Consider the following 17,527-nt stretch of genomic DNA (forward strand, 5'->3'; position numbering starts at 1 on the left):
CTCTATTGAAAGCACAAAATTGTAAAAAATATTAAAAAGTACGTTCAAAAAATTCGAAAGCATATTTTTTTGGTAAAAAATCGAAAGTCAAAACATTCCAAAAAACTTTTTTTTGAGAAAATCGAAAGTCAAAAAATTCGAAAACATTTTTTTGGAGAAATTAGATATTTTACCGACGCAATAGACTCAACAAAAACAAAAACCATTCTATTAGCATTACTAATGGCAACTCAAGCGAGATTTCTCAACCACACAGGCTGCAGGCATTAATCACCAACTACTAACGGATTTACATACATATTTATTTGTGTAAATTAAAAAAAAAAAAGAAACTAAAAGGTATAAAGTTATTTCAATAAAAACATTTTTTAATAAGTTTTAAAGGAAAATACAACAAAAAGCTATTAAATACAAATGCTTCGTATTCAAAAACAAAAAACACTAAAAATAAAAACATGAACGAAATTCTTATATTCTCAAGTAATATAACCTAAAATCTCATTGCTAATACATATGTATATATGTACGCATTAAGAGCGAACTACATAAATCAAGTGAAAAACCAAAACCACCCGAAACCCGCAAGCAAAATCACCAATATGCAATAAGCATTTCATATATTGAACAAATTAAACGTAAATAAATATATACATACCTAAATTTATATATACTATATATATATATATATAAATTTTTCAATAAATCACTTTTCAATACACATTCATATAAAGTTAGGTAATTTAATTATAACAAATACAGTTAAGTATGTAAAACAAACGCAAATTCTTAAACACAAAGCAAAAAAATTAATAAACAGATTTAAAATTATTTATGGGTAAACAACAAGAAAAAATATTTAAATTGTAATTAGCATTAAATTGAAATTCGCAAATACATAAATGAACATAAAACACACAACAAAAGGAGAAATGGTAAAATTAATACCAAATAAAAAGAATAAAGTATAATGCAAAGACAATTAAACAATTCAAAAAAATATATTATGACTTTTTATTGAAGAGTTAATGTAAGCAAGTACGGCAAAATTTAAATTACGCGGCACATCTGCTGTGAAATATTCATACTGGTATAATACCTTTAAAAATAACTTTCTTCATAATTTTGAATCGATATCTCGAGTGGCTTTTGGGTTACAGTCTTTTAAAGAGTATCCACTCAGTTCAATATTTTGCGTTTTTTTACAATGTATACCCACAACATTTTAATACCACTGGCACAGCAGTTTATTCTCTCTTGATTCCATAAAATTGAATGGCTCATTTGAGCAGTTGAAATATGTAATGACAGGGCTTAACTTCGAGGAGGCGTTATTTTCAGTAAACTGCGAGTTCTGGAATGGTGGGAGAAAACTAATATTCGTATTGCATGTGAATAAGATGACGAAAAATGTTTATTTCAGTAAGAAAAAAGATTTCTTGTGCCCTCTGTTGAGTATCTGTGAGTGTTCAAATATTTTGAGTTAATCGCGGAAGTGGATTCATGTCTTTATGTTGTGTTTCATTGGTTACCTATCCGTAAATTTAAGTATTATCTTAATACAATTTTCCAAACCAAAGTGATGGCTTAACAGGACCTGTTGTGCTCACTGTTGTTCGATGTGCCGTTTTCAGCTGTACTTCAAAGTAAAAATCTGGAATATAATAAAATAAGAAAAATAATCCGTTGGATCCTTACCACATGCCATTGATAGTTTCCGGTAGTAGTTTATAGATAGTCTTCCCTGAATTCTAGATAGTTTGACATGAATGGATCAAAAAATTTATATGATACAATGTTATCACTTAGCCTGTTTCTATTTCGATAGACTCATAAATTTATGTGCCCTTTGATTGTGCTTCAACTACTTTAGATAAAACTTGAGATGTTTTGGGCTTTAGGTGTTGGGCATAATGAGTCAGAAAAAGAAAAGCTTTCTTAATGCTCGAACAGAAGGCTTGCGATAGTCATAGATTCGGTGCTCTTAGTTGGTTACAAAAGCGCAGGAATGCAATACAATGGCACTAAGTTCTGTCTTACTTAAATGTAGTATCTTCTTGGTATGCTAGTATCTTTGTGGTATGCTCTGTGTTGCTAGTGTTCCTCTAAGATCCATTGCTTCACGGAACGATTGAGTGATGTAGGACTCTTTGTCTGCTTTTTCGTTCCCCTCTATGACTGGCTACTCGGATTATTTTTACTAAATTTTTCATTGAAAGTCCAGTTATTGCCTCCTTGTATAACATTACGCTGTGGGAGTTAGTACAAGCAGCGTTCCAAAGTAAACAGGACTTAAAAAAAACAGAACAAATAGTTTTTTCGACAAAATCAATTTATTTTATTCAAAGTAGTCTCCTTCTGCTTCAATATAGCTTTTTGCACGGTCACGGTAAAATGTGATTTTTGACCAAATAATTGGTCACAAGCGAACTGTCGATGAGACAGCGCATTATCGTGCAACAAACGCCAACTTTCATCTTCGCGATATTCGGGAACACGTCGAATACGGCGCACCAAACGCAATAAACCGATGTTTTGAAGATGTTCAATTCCATTTCCATGAATTTCAATGATGATTTCACGGATTTTGATTGGCCCCCATGTTGATCGTCATTTATACTCATGCACTCTGCTACGGAATAGGCGATCATCGCCATAAACTTGTTTCATCAATTGAAACATTTCGGTAAAAGTTTTACCAATTTTAAAGCAAAATTTAATGTTGGCTCTTTGTTCGAAGCTTATTTTCGCACCGATAACACAAACATACTGACACTTAAAACGCAATAACTTCACTTCCAATCAATGTAATATCATGAAATTCTCACTGGACAAGCGATAAAGATAGCAGATTCTAACGCAGCAGTCGACTTATAAATGGCGCCATCAAGGGACGCTAGATTCAAAAAGTGTTTACTTTGGAAAGCACCTTGTGTAGGCGCAACAGATAGCTCTTATTTCTACTGCCCTGGCCAATAAAAGATTAATCGACATGCTGGTTAGAGAACAAGTTCCATTGGCAGCTTGCTTGTGCAAAACCTGAAGCCGCTCGACCTTCCCAAGCGACAACAGTTTGCTCTATGGGGTCCATTTGTGGCTCAGTTGTTTGGTGTATTTTTCAAAAATGGTGTGTATTTCATCAAAAATTATGTCGGGGAGAACGTAACCGTCAATGGCGATCGTTATCGCGTGATCTCAGCTACATTTGGTTTCAACAAGAAGCTGTCACTTTCCAATCAATCAATGGATTTATTAAGAAAACACTTAAGTGACCAGATAATTTCAAGTTTTGGGCGATTCGATTGGATCACCCTTTATAAGTATAAATACCTACTTTCTCATAAAGTGATTGTCATTGTCTTTAGTTTGCTTGATTTTAATGCTGACCTCCCAACTATGTCTATGTCCTTCCGTTCACAGGTTTTCTGCATTTATTGTTACTGCTTTTGAGTTGAAAAGAAACCTTTTTTGTATACAAATATTATGTTGATAGGTCACACATTTTCTCATTTTGAGGCATATTTGCTGTGAGCAAATAAAATTGTGTGGAAAAATGCGAGCGATGCGAAAATACAACAATATGTACAATTGACCGATTATCTACAGTTAGTGCGTTTAACTGTTTGACTGACTATCTGCACCTTGGAACGCTGAAATAACTATGTATGTTGTTGTAAGCTTGTGTGCGACTGCAATTGTCACACTGTCGCATTGTCGCATCATTAAAAATGAAATTGTCGCATTTAATGACTCCATTCACGGTTCGCATTTGCCCGACACCCCGCGGCCCTTGCGCCGGCAATCGCCCCAGCCACTGCTGCTGCTGTTGCCGTTGTTGCTGCCAGTTACGGGATTCGCCGGGCAATTCATTTGGATTCAATTATAATTGGTGATCGCGCTTCGGTCCGTCTGATCGTCGCTGGTTGGGATTTGCGATGGTGAAAAGTCGAATGCACTCAACCGCATTCCGTGGCTGGAAATGTTGACGCCAGCGTCAAATCACGTTAATGACAGTAAATGCAACAATGGCTATCAAAACAACAACAACAACAACACAAGCACATGCAGCCACTACATTGCTTTGGTGGCTTTGCGCGGCGTCACCAGTCACCAGTCAAAAGTTGAACGCTTAGTGAAGAGATTGCATTTTGTGGCATTTATGACAGCAGCGCGGGGAGGTGCACATTGCGGTGGCTTATTACCGTTGTCACTTGTTGTAATGCCGACGAATATCGCTCAGGTAATAATTTATGAAATTAAAAGCACATAAATTAATAAATTAATTGGGAGTGGTTTGAGCGGCTAACGGCGCTTGTGTGTGTGTGAGTTTGCGGCAGCAAATTGCACGCGCTATTGCTGAGAGGGGGCATGCGATGTGTGCGCGGTGCAGGAAGTGCTTGCACGTGCAAGCGCGCGCACTTCGCTGTCAGTGCCTTGGCTCATTACAGTCGATCCAGCGCGGCAAGTCATTTGGGAGCGTATTAGACGAGGCGCGATTTGAAATTCGATGAGCAGCGGGAAGACTTGAAAAGCAAAGGAAAACGAACAATGCGCGCTTATTGGAAAACTGTTGTACGGTTACAATATTTGCAGACTCTCACACAAATATTCTTCTTTATATATGTACATACATATATCCAACATCCTACATACATATATATTTGGCCTAAAATTTCTTTCTTCTTTTCTTCGAAGCGTCTCCTACCTTCATGGTATCTTCTTGAAGGCTACCGCGTTGCTTATTATTTTGCTTTGCTGCACAGGCATGCTTTGTGACACCCTCAGACCGTATGGCTGTTGCTAGTTTGTAGTCAGCAGCAAAAGAGAGGAATTAATGTACGGCTGTCGTGCTAAAATGACGCTTCTAAATTGCTCGCGCACAAAAAAGGTAAAAGTAAATTGTGCTGTTGAAATCTTATTAATTGTTATGGTCAGCGTTGAAGGAATTGCTTGTGCGCATGCGTGTGCCTGACTGTGGTGAGTGATGAAGCCAACATCCCAGTGGTACCAAGTTAAGGTTAGAGTTTTTTCAGGCAAGTTTTTTGTCAGAAAAGTTTTCTATATAAAGACGTGCATTGGATCGGTCAGTTTGCATGGCAGCTACAGGCTATAGTTATCCGATTTGAACAATATATTCGGATATTATAGTCACTCTAACGTTTTCTAAAGTGTGATCCATTTCGAAGTACCCAACTTTTTCAAAAAAAATCACATAAACTTCAAATTTAATAGGGAATGTTTAACATCATTTTATATCATTCATTGGTATTAATTTTTTTAAGACAATATCTTTCAAATGTTGGCCGTGACCACGTCTCAGATGGTCCACGCGTTTAGTCTACTTTTCGAACAGACAAATTACACGCTCGATCTTTTGCTGCAAGGGCGGAATTGAAGCAGATAGCCATTAGACTTTATACATTCCCACAGAAAAAAGTCTAACGCTGTGATATCACAAAATCTTGGTAGCCAATCGACCGGCCCAAAATGTCTAATTATCTGCACACCGAAGTTTTCTCTCAATAAATCCATTGATTGGTGCGATCTGTGTTAAGTGGCTCCTTCATAGCGGTCGCCATTGACGGTTACGCTTTTACTACCAACATTTTTGAAGAAATATGGACCGATAATTTCCTTTGGGTGTCTCTTCGTCCGAAATGCGAAAACTTTGATATCCATTGAGCCAGAAATAGGCCTCATCCCTGAACAAAAGTTGGCTCGAAAACCTCGGATCTTCTTTGGAACTTTTCATGAGCCCTTAAAGTGGAGCGATGTTTCTTGCGAAGGTCGAGCGGTCTTTCTGTACATTATCAGTTACGGCTGCTATAATTTGTTCACTGCGTGCTGGACTTGGTCTATTCGGTCAAATGTTCTCCAATAATAAATGCTGGGTCTCAAGATGGGTGTTGGGGTTGCGAATAGTACGCTCAGTCCATGATGAAATGCCCAACAATACTGGACAAAAATAACATGACAACTTGACACGACTCACACGTGATCTGTCAAAAAAGGCTATTGAAAATAGTTACAAAAACTAGATTTTAAACAGTCTGTAACTAGTTCATAGACAGACAGAAGGACATGGCTTTATATGGTCTCTGCGTTTCCTTCTGAGTTCCGATTAGAATAAGCACAAGATTTTACTAAGTTAATACACAACATCTACGTAGCGATCTGGAGCCTTAAACTTACAAGAATAAATAACTGTGATTTCTGTCAAGATGTGGAAAGTTCCTAACTTTTTCGAATGCTTTAGATATAAATCTACAACAAAGACAGCTAAATACTCATCTTCATCCCATGTATCCTGGAGTATAGAGTATAGAGAAGCATATAAATCCCAGCCAATTTCAACTGCTGGGCTGGTCATAGCTAAAATGTGGGAAAATTGCCACAGAGTGATGTCACAAACACATACACACATACATAGATGTATATATAATATATAATATAAGTGTAAATAAATAGTGAAAATGCTGTGAAAGATGCTGGACGCTGAGGGACCAGCAGTCACACGTACACATAACTACATAAATGCCCAACTATCTTTTAGTGTGGCAACGACGCCGCCGCCGCTGCGTGGCAGTTCATCAATAAAACATTATGGGAATGTGGCCCATTCATTATTCATTACTTAGCGACAAAGTAATCGCTTGTAAGTATTTAAGTGGCCACATACGGAAATATGTATGGACGCGCATGCGTGAATGAATAACAGCCAGCGCATAAATGTATAATTACAGCGTGTATCTGTGTGTGTTTGTGAGTTAGCATTGTTGTTGTGTTTTTTGTGCTTGCCACACGTGCATATCCTGTCACATCTGCACCCATTTCAACGCCAAAGACAATAGAAACGGACAATTAAATCTTGCACAGGTTTTTATGAATCACAAAATCAAATGAGAGAAATTAATAATATAACGTATAATGACATTTCATAATATATGGGATGCGCTTGGCAAATACAATTCAATTCAACTTTCGTGCGCTTCGGTATTAATGAATGCTGAAATTGTGTTATTTATGCGGAGTAGAGGTGGCTGCGCTCTAAGAGTTGCCTTTGATGTGCTAGTGCTTGGATGGTGTTGAATCGAAAAAGTAACTGGTATGAATCATATAGAGCGTGGTTTTGCTGCCATTGGACTCAAGTCGATAAATTTATTGTTGCTTTCACATATATATTTTTTGATAAGCTGTAGACGATTCCCATTAGGCCCTCCGAAAAAGAGTTTTGGTGACCAAGACTTTTCGGCTTAAAATTTTCTCAAAATCTATTAGAACTATAGATTGATAGAGGTAATGATTGAAGGATTGGTCAAAATTTTGATTTTGGACGAAATAATGGCTACTTGAGGAAGAATTAGTTTTTTATGAAATCATTATCGTTCTCATTACTTAAATTCTCATTACAAAATTAAGAAGATTGTTTGCAAATTTCAAGAAAATTGACTCTGTACCGATTCTGTAACCGACTCTGTAAACAGTGTTTCGAAAAAAATGCTTTGAAAATTTTTGGGAATTTTTACAAATACGCTTATATATCCGGAACCATTTACCGGATCAAAGTTTCGGATCTTGTAAGTTCCAAGGAGGATTTTTTTTCTTTCAATTTTCATTCATTTCATTTTTCGTTCAATGGGTATGTAAACAACCAAAATTTCCCTATTTTGTACAAAGAGCAACCTGAAGAGATTCAAGAGCTGCCATTTCATCCAGAAAAAAACACGGTTTGGTGTGGTTTGTGAGCCGGTGGAATAATTGATCCATATTTCTTAAAAAATAATGCCGGTGAGAACGTTACCGTCAATGGCGACCATTATCGCGCCACGATAACCGTACATTTGATGCCTGAAATTGAAGCTCGTGCACTTGGCGATATTTGGTTTCAATAAGACGACGCCGCTTCCCACACATCGCATCAATCAATGGATTTATTGAGAGTACAGTTCTGTGTGTAAGTAATTTCACGTTTTGGGCCGGTCGATTGACCACCAAGATCGTGTGATATCACTCCTTAGACTTTTTTTGTTTAGATATGTAAAGTCTAAAGGCTATGTGGACAATATCGTTTCGATTCAGGTCTTGGAGCAAAACATCACGCGCGTCATTCGCTAGTTACCAGTCGGAGTGCTCGAACGAGTCATCGAAAATTGGACCAGATGAATGGACCGTCTAACACGAAGCCGTGGCCAACATTTGAAAAACATAATCTTTAAGTAATAAATGCCAAGGAATGTTGTTTCGAATGATAATAAACATTCCTCATTAAATTTGATGTTTCTGTGTTTTCTCTTAAAAAAAGTAGGAAACCTGGAAATGGATCACCTTTTAAAAGCAAAAACTTCGATTATTTGATATTCACAGCTATTCAATTAACACACAAGAATACCAAGTAGAGAAGCTGCTTATTGAAGCAATTTTTTCCAGAGAAAGCGGGCCTATTCAAAATAACTAAATTTTATGCCAAACTCCAAATAAAAACAGACAGTTGTTCTTTTTTTACTTATTTATGTTTAATAAAAATATTTTCTTGTAAAATATGCTTACAGTACAAACTACACAATAGTAATAATATAATATATAATAATATAATAATAATAATAAGTAATCAATTTAGAATTTCAACAATTGTTCCTCACAACTCCACGATCTCCACGCTTGCAATGACGCAGCTGTCGGCGGTGCGCTCGTTTACTGCGCTCTCTTAACACTTGATGGATTTTAGATATGATTTTGGAAAACTTTTGCAGTTTCTTTCTCATAAATAATTGTTCTTTTTCGCTGTTGCTTACTGTTGTTTTATCATTTGAGTTGTTTGTTGTTGGCTTTTTACTAAAACTAATTAAAAATTACATTATTACAAGTGACGCGTACAATTTTGCCAATGGAGGGAAGAAGACAATTGTAAACGTTTGCGGTATTTTGTGAAAAAATACGGTAAATATTATGTATACATTATTTTTAACTTTTCTTTTCTTGTTTTTGTTTTTGTTTGTTGTAATAAATTATTTACGCTTATATCTTATTACAAATACATATAAAACGCACACAACAATTTTCGTGCGATATACGTGTATAATTGTAGTTCGTGTGCCTTTAATATTAGGTTTTAAGATTTTGTAAGAATTATTTATTTATTTATTACTGTATATTATGTATGTAGCAATATTTATGCTTGAAATTGCTTCATAGCGCAAATTCATTTGCTTGTATTTGTGCTATTTACTGTACGGCAAGAATAACTCGATTGGTTTTATGTTTTTATTGTTATTAATTAATTGTTGTTGCATTAATTAGAAGTGTTTACTTTATATAAAATGCATATAATTATGCAAATTTTCGAAAAAGTTGAAAGCTTTGTGTATATTTTCAAAAGTTTCTTTAGAGAATTCAGATCAAAAGGAAAAATATAAAAGTAAAAATTATAATAATTTATGTACAAACTTGTAAGGCTTAATTTTATTAAGTTTTCATGCTAAATAGCTTTTATTGAAAGTAAAAAAAAAACAAAATTCTGTGTTTTAAAGCTTCTGATATTTTATAATAGTTTTTTTTTAATCATAAATTTTCTATTCATCGTTCAATTGGTGGTACCTTTTAATTTAGATTTTAATTTAGATAATTTTGTCTTCACTAAATTTTGTCTCACTGGCATCATATGCTCTTAACGGTCTTTTAATTCCATTAATCATTTGTATATAAAATTTTAATTGAGCTTTTTGTGCTCCGCTCAAATATTTCTCTTCGTCCATTGTGCTTTCCTAGCTTATATATTTTCATGTTTTTAACAAAAAATGCACAGTTCACTTAAATTAATTTTACTTCTTAAAAATCATTAATTCTTTGCTTTTCATTTTGTCTGCGTTTAATAAAAAAAATTCTGTTTTCTTAAGTATTTAAACATAAGTTATTGCAATTGAGTTCGTTTTACTTATTTGCGTTGCAAAAGTTTACTAATTCCCAAAGCTCCGCTGATAAAGTGAAAGCTTGACGCGAAAGCTTAAACATTTTACGTATAAATGATTTTCTGTAGAGTTTAGGCGCCGAAAGCTTTCGTTGAAACTTAAAAAAAAACGTTGATCTTTATTTTTAATTGCAAAGCTTTTCCGGCATGTTGACGAAAGCTTTAAAAAAAGTTTGAATTTAATTTTGTTTAGCAAAACTTTTTCGATTTTGCTTTGATTTTTTTTTTATTGCAAAGCTTTTACGACATGTTGAGGAAAAGCTTCAAAAAAATATTTTCATTTGCTTGCTGTAGAAATGGTTTCTTACTATTTTTAATTACAAATTGCAAAGTGTTCGAAATTTTCTATAGAGACTTAACGCGTGCTGAAGTGCTTTGTGCTTTTTGCATATTTCTAAAATTTTAAAAATTATAAGTGTTATGTGGTGTAACTAAAGCTTATGTTTTTCTTTATTGCAGCATGTTTTTGAAGTAAGAGAATTTTACTGTTATTTTTAACAATTTATATCAAAACATATATACAACAACTTTATTGCTTTTATTTTTAAAAAATTATGTCAAAATATATATTCGAAAGCTTTATTACATTTTTTTTCTTTTTTTTTACTTTATTTTCAAAAAATTATGTCATAACATATGTATATACGAAAGCTTTTGTGAAATTTTAGAATCACAGTTAATTAATTTAATTTTACTATTAGAATTAACTTATCAGCTTGAATTGAGTTTAGTTACTTTTTTCTAGAAAAACGTTATCATAAATTGTCCATAATTGGGTTACTTTTAAGCTTTCTATAGCCAAGCTTTCACTGAAAATTTACACTGAACTTCAAATCTTTCAAACGGCGTACTTTTTTATGAAGCTTTTTCACAATGACTTTGAAAACTTTCACAAAATCTACTCAAAGCACAATATTAATATGTATCAAAAGGGAAAAGTATTTGCAGAGTTTTACATGAGAAGCATTACGCTTTAATGAAAAGTCCAAAAGCTTGCTTAATCAACCAAAAAGTGTTGTTTTATATTTTTATAAGAAAATTCTTTAAGATTTTTGTTCAACAGATCGAATTTTGTTCGAATTTTATTTATCAAAAATTATATATAGCAATTGATAATAGTAATAAAAATAATAATAATAATAGTTATATAATAAAAAACATTGTTTGAGTAAAGTTTAAAGTAACTTACTTAAGTAAAACTAAAACTTATTTAGGTATACAAAATTAGAAAAAACTTTAAGTACTACGTTGAGTTGAGTAAAGAAAAGCAAAAATATACAAAAATGTGAAATTTTTAACTGCACGCTGAACTTAAGCGTTTGTTCGAAAAGCTTTACGCGTTAATTATTGCTAAAGTAAAAGTTTTTGAGAATTTTATAATTATGCGTTTTTTGTTTTTCATTTTTATTTCCTTCTTAATGTAATGTTCGCATTTAACTAAGGCGATTCAAAAGCACTGAAATGTTGCATTGCATACGCAGTTGCACGAAGTAAGCATGTAAAGCTTTTGTGGCAAGCTTTCATGTGGTGACAGCTTTGAGATGTGTGAAAGCTTTATGGCGCATATTATTTGTTACGTTAAATACATACACACTTACATATTTTTGTTGCATTTGCTGTCGCATGCCTATATATTTTGTATTTACTTAGTTAAACTATTTCTTATTTAACGCTTACTGAACGGATTACAAAACATATTAATATTGGAAGCGATGTGGCGGCGCAACAATGACTGCTTTTTTGGAAAATGATTTTGAGATTTTTTAAGATTTTTGAACTTCCTAAACTTCGGACGAAATGGTTAAAAAGTATACATGAAAAAAAATATTTTGAAAAAATTAGCGAATTTTATTGAATTTCCCTTACATGAACCGTAATAATTTACATTTTATTTTTATATATGTTTTTTTTTTTTGCTTTTTGCATGTAAAAGACATTTTTGAATCTCAATTAAGCGTGTGTGTACTTAAGTTAAACTTATTTACTTAATAAAAATATAAACACAATTAAATTTTCACGCACACTATTTACTTAAAGCAAGCAAATCATAAAATGGAGTTGAACTTTCAATGTTTTTGCAATTGATTTTTTGTCATTTGCCGCCTTTACCACTTTTTATCTACTAATTTTATACTAATATTTAGCCAATTTGCAAATTTCTCAGTGTTGCTTTGCCTCACGCGCAAGCTAACACTTAAGATTTTTATTAGATTTTATATACTCTCTCTTTGTTTTTGTAAATGTATAAACTCTTACATATTTACTTCGCCTGCTGCTTACTTTTTCCGTTATACTTAGTTAATAATATTAGCATGAAAAAACATAGTTAAGTGTATATATGCTCTTGTATAATTTTTTTATTTTTTTATTTTTTTTGTTGTTTTTGTTTCATTTGCAATTGCTTATCTACCATAATATATATTGTGTCCATTGCTTTGTGCATTTCTGTCCAAGTTATGGTTGTTGTCATCATCTTTATAAAAAAAAACACTTAACACATCAGCTTCTTTAAACAAATACAATAACAATGTGCGCTGAGTTTATCTAATTCGCAGCTTCTTGTTTTTGCTTAGCTGCCACTTGTCTTACATACAGGTGCTGTGTGTGTGTGTGTGTGTGTATTCACTTATTGCTGCTATTGCTTTTGTTCGCTGCTGCTCTTGCTATTGCCTCGCATACACAATTGTTGTTGCTATTTTATTCTACAATTATATAAACTTCTTCATGCGCTCAATGATTGGGTAACTCCGTTAATGTTATGTCATATAAATCATCTTCGATCTGTTGCACTTCCAGCAGAAATATATCTTCATTGCAATAATACGAAATCATGTCGTCATCAATTTTCGCAGTAATCCTAAATAGAGAGTTGAAAAAGAAAATGCATTTGATTAGAAAACATACTAAGGAATCAAAAATAATATTTTTGAATATATATATTTTATAATTTATAGATAAGGATGTTACTAACTTTTGGATAGTGGGCATACATTGGGGGTTTGATAAGGGATTGAGACGTACACATTACTAGCTAGCCAACCGCTAAGACAAAAGACAAAACTTGGAGTTGATAAATGTCGCCTAAACCACGTAAAAGCATTCGCAGCTCAATTAAAATTCAAAACTTTTCACTTATATGCAGTATTAAGAAAATATGAGATACTAATTTACTTTATCTATATATACATATCTAGCTTCTGTTGTATAAAACTAATGCCTCTCAACTTGTGCAATATGTTTGGAGAGGTTTATAGTTTAATAAAATCGCAATATTATTTTAAGAGCTTTACATGAGAGCATTATGCTTCAGTGAAAAGTCTAAAAGCTTGCTTTGTAAACCAAAAAATTTTGGTTTATATTTTTATAAGAAAATTCTTTAAGATCTTTGTTCAACAGATCGGGCTTTGTTCGAATTCTATTTATCAAAAATGATATAGCAATTAAAAATATATTAACTTGATAACTTTATTGGCGCAAAGCTTGAGAAAAGCGTGCGGCTAGGTTACGCTAGCTGTTACCATATAGTAAAATATGTATAAAGCTCTACTAAAGCTCAAATTTGAGAATTTTCGTTTAAAAAATGAGAACTAATTATTTAAAAAACCGTCATCGTAAGAAAAATACTAATTTACTAAGAAATATTTTGAGACACAAGTTTTCTATAAAAAATTAGCTTAAAGTGTACGAGTAGGAAGTCAAAATATGCTTCAGTTCCACAATTTCTTATGAAGATCGTCATCGGGATCAGTAATTAGTAATGTCGTATGGCTGGTTATTTTGGCTGATACTCTGAAGTTTTGACTTCGATTAACGAAGAGCTGAAACTTCTACAATTGAGAGAACTACCTGTTTTGCTAGCATCATTTCTCAAAGGAGCAAATCGAGGTTTTCTTTCTCAAATACTCAAACATTCGATTGAGCAAAACAAATACAAACGAAGTAGGGTGTTTAAACCACACTTTAAAACATAATGTTTTTTTGTAACACGTCTGTGGAACCAAGGTCTATTTTTGTACAAAATTTCACAGTACGACGAAATCAAATAGGTTAGGTTAGGTTAGTCTGGTAGGTCAATGAGCCACACATAGACCAGTTTTAGTAATTTGCCATACCAGATGGAGTTCATTTACTAGGTCACTGAGGAGTGGTCATCTCTTAGGTTGCCTGCGCTTGACGAACATTTTTACAGAATCTGTGGTCTCAATATCGATAACTCCTCTATTGTATCATACCGTGTAGACCGCGGAAGCTTACGGCGAATTTTGACAGATTTGATACCGCCTCCAGTCTGTCATATCGTGAGTACCCCAGATGCTTAGTCTTGCCAATGCGGGACAAGTGCACAAGAGATGACGAAATAAAATAAAAGTCAATGAAGCTTTTGAGGCAAGCTTAAAGCTTTGCATTTATTTTAAGTACTGAATTTCGGTTTCAAATAATATCGCAGCGAGCCGTCGCGCTAGTTCAAAATATCCCTTGCACAAAAATGATAATAATAAAAAATTGTAAAAAATAAATTAAATCCCTTTCAAAGTACGCCTAACATTTCCAACGAGGTGTAAGAATAGAATAAATATATACTTTTTATTGAAACAATTATTCAGCTGTCAAATCGATTAATATCATCCGGTGGTTAGACCCTAGTATTAGTCGTTAATTACATTAAATGAGCGTAAAATCGTTAAGTGCGAAATGAAACTAGAAACCCTCGCCTGAAGTCTAATCCACAAATGCAATTATTTAACTATTAAATTTTTATGACATAATAATTATGCAAATACTTTATATTATTAGAAATTATGGCAAAATAAATTAATAGCGGTGATGTGTATAAAGTATATTTAGCATACCCACTATATAGTTAGATTTTTAATTATTTTTAATTACATAAATCGTTAAGTTTACGCGCGCAATATTAACGGTAAAGTTTAAATAATAAAATACGGTTTTTATTTGAGGTGCAAACACATACTGAATGAGATGCTGAGGTCGGTGTATTGGTGCGATATATCTTTAATAAATTTTTGCTACTTCAATTTTCGCTCGTTGAGTGTTGTTTTTGTGAAAATAAAAGTTCAAATAAACTATATTTAATTACACAAATATGTCATGCGTGCTTTGTGGCGTTGTAGATATGTATGTAAGTTTGTATGTTTGTATTTGATACTTAATGACTGTTGGGTTGTTGAGCTTTTTTGAGTTTTTTGGTGGTGGTTTTGTCACTAAACACTAATTTTGCTAGTTGTTGCACTATGTAGGTATGTATGTATTCATGTCTACTTACCCTTTCTTATTTGTACGATAAATATTATTTATACTCGCTGTTGAGATTTTGTATTTACTTTCAATCTGTAATTGAGAAATGAGAGAAAAATGATGTTTGTATTTGTTTTTGTTTCTTTCTTTTGCTTTTGATTTGTTGTGTGTTAACTGCTAATTTCGTAAACATTGTAAATAATATTTTTTTCTTTACGTTTTACTACAAACAATGTTTGTGCTTTGTTTCTTACTAAACAACGAACAAAAACTCATTTTAACTAATTTCAAAATGTTTATATTATTTATTTTTAATATATTACGTGTAATTATTTTTGATATTTTTTATTTGTTGAAATAGAAATATTGCCAATTTCATTTGCTTTCGCCCAAGCTAATTTTTTACAAATGCAGCCTAAAAGTAGACACTTTTTTGCTCTAATTTGAAGCGCTTATTATCATACAACTACTATTTTGAAGATACAGTTTTTTTCTATTATTTAAAGCATACCTTTAAGGTAATTATGCAATTATTCGACATGCCAATTGTGAGCTTTTGCTACTATGAAAGCTTTTCGAAAATATTTAACGATCTAGCAAGAAACATTTGAATTTTTATTACATTTATGTACATTGTGTAATTTCATAGGCCAGATTTTAACGGTGTACTGTGTCAATGTGTGATCATGTTTTGTAGAGTGTATGCGTGAGATGTCGTATGTATGTATGCAATGATTGATGGCATGAAAGCTATCGAGACAGAAAACTATTTCGTGAACTTCCGTAGAGAATTAAAGCATAATTCCAAGTTTCGAAATTTATTTATTTTAGATGAAAAAAATTTATAGGACAGGGTGACTCAAGTGAAAAAAATTATTTAAAGGATTTTTAAAATATTTTGAATCAAAAAAATAAATTAAAATCAATGTATAATTCCAAGTTTCAAACTTTATTTAATTTCATAAAAACATCAATTTTTTAAATGACAGGGTGGTGCAATAAAAAAAACCAACAAAATTAAAAATAATGTATAATTCCAAGTAGCGAACTTTATGTATTTTAGGTGAAAAAATAATTGTTTATAGGATAGGGTGATTCAAGTGCATAAATTATATATATACATATATACATATATATATTTAAAGGATTTCTAAAAATATTTTTGAGTTTCATTCCATTTTACTTTTATTACAGGAAATAAGCAAAAAATAAAATAAAAACAATTCCAAATTCTGAACTTCATTTATTTTAAGTGAAAAAAAGGACGAGGTGATGCAAAAAAATTAAAATTAAATGTATTTAAAAGATTTTTTAATTTTATATGTTTTTGGAAAAAACATACATGTTTTAGGCAAAAAAAATGTTTATAGAAGAGGGCGGTTCAAGTACAAAAAACGAAAACTATATATTATTAAAGGATTTTTAGGTATTTTTTCAATTTAAATTTATTTTGTAATAAAAAATAACCAAGAAAATAAATGAAAATAAGAAAAATTTTCAAATGTCAAGTTTCATTAATTTTGGATGAAAAAATATATTTTTATAGGACAGGATGATGCAAAAATAAAAATTAAATATCATTCAATTTCTATTTTTATTATTTTAACTTGAATAGTTTGAAATAATAGATTATGAAGGAATGCAAAAAGCTTTTCATTAAGAATATTTTCTGATATCTGATCTTTGCATTTTTTTAAATTAAATGTTTAATATCATATTATCTTCACAGTATATATTTAAAAAACAAACTGCCTTTTTGCAATTTCTTGTGTTTTATCGCTTCTAGATATGTTTCCATGTCTGTATGTTTGTATGGAATGTCATGAGGTAATGAATGGGCGGAGCAATGAAGCATTCAAACATGCAACTTACATGGAATTAATGATCGATCTTAGCCGTCGCCATACTTGCATGTTATATACAACAATCATACACACACACACACACACACGTAAACACAAATACAGACATTTGAGGCATTATATAAAAAGGTATGAAATATCAACTAAGTAACTGATATTCATTGGCATTATTTTGAATCGCCAACTTTTTTTCGCTGCACTTTAATTAATTAATATTTTACAGCTAAGTTATTTGCTCTGAGAAGTCATTAAACATACGAACATCAAATCGTTGTTCGTCGCTCGTCGATCAGCGATCGTCAATATGTTGATCCTGGTGTACAATAGTTGTTGTGCTGTGCCGCCATTTGCATATGGAATTCGCATAAAATTTTCATTTTTATTAACTAGTTTAGTGAAGTGTCTTCGAAAACGACTAAATGTTCTTCAAACTAACTACTCGGTATGC

General features: G+C 32.3%; 1 protein-coding gene across 5 annotated transcripts in view; it reads right to left on the minus strand.

Moving 5' to 3' along the window:
- Positions 1-10,597: 10,597 nt before the first annotated feature.
- The window catches only part of LOC120770033 (protein grainyhead), a 273,442-nt gene continuing 266,512 nt past the window's right edge, over positions 10,598-17,527 (minus strand). For 4 of the 5 annotated variants that reach the window (XM_040097146.1, XM_040097144.1, XM_040097148.1 and 1 more), the window contains 2 exons: positions 15,246-15,310; positions 10,598-12,818 (listed from right to left, as the gene is read on the minus strand). In XM_040097146.1, coding sequence (XP_039953080.1) covers positions 12,692-12,818; positions 15,246-15,310 — 192 coding nt within the window. In that variant the 3' untranslated portion in view covers positions 10,598-12,691. The remainder of the gene's footprint in view (positions 12,819-15,245; positions 15,311-17,527) is intronic. The other variant, XM_040097147.1, reaches the window with a different exon arrangement.

The sequence above is a fragment of the Bactrocera tryoni genome, chromosome 3, assembly GCF_016617805.1.
Source record: "Bactrocera tryoni isolate S06 chromosome 3, CSIRO_BtryS06_freeze2, whole genome shotgun sequence".
NCBI classification, from domain to species: domain Eukaryota; kingdom Metazoa; phylum Arthropoda; class Insecta; order Diptera; family Tephritidae; genus Bactrocera; species Bactrocera tryoni.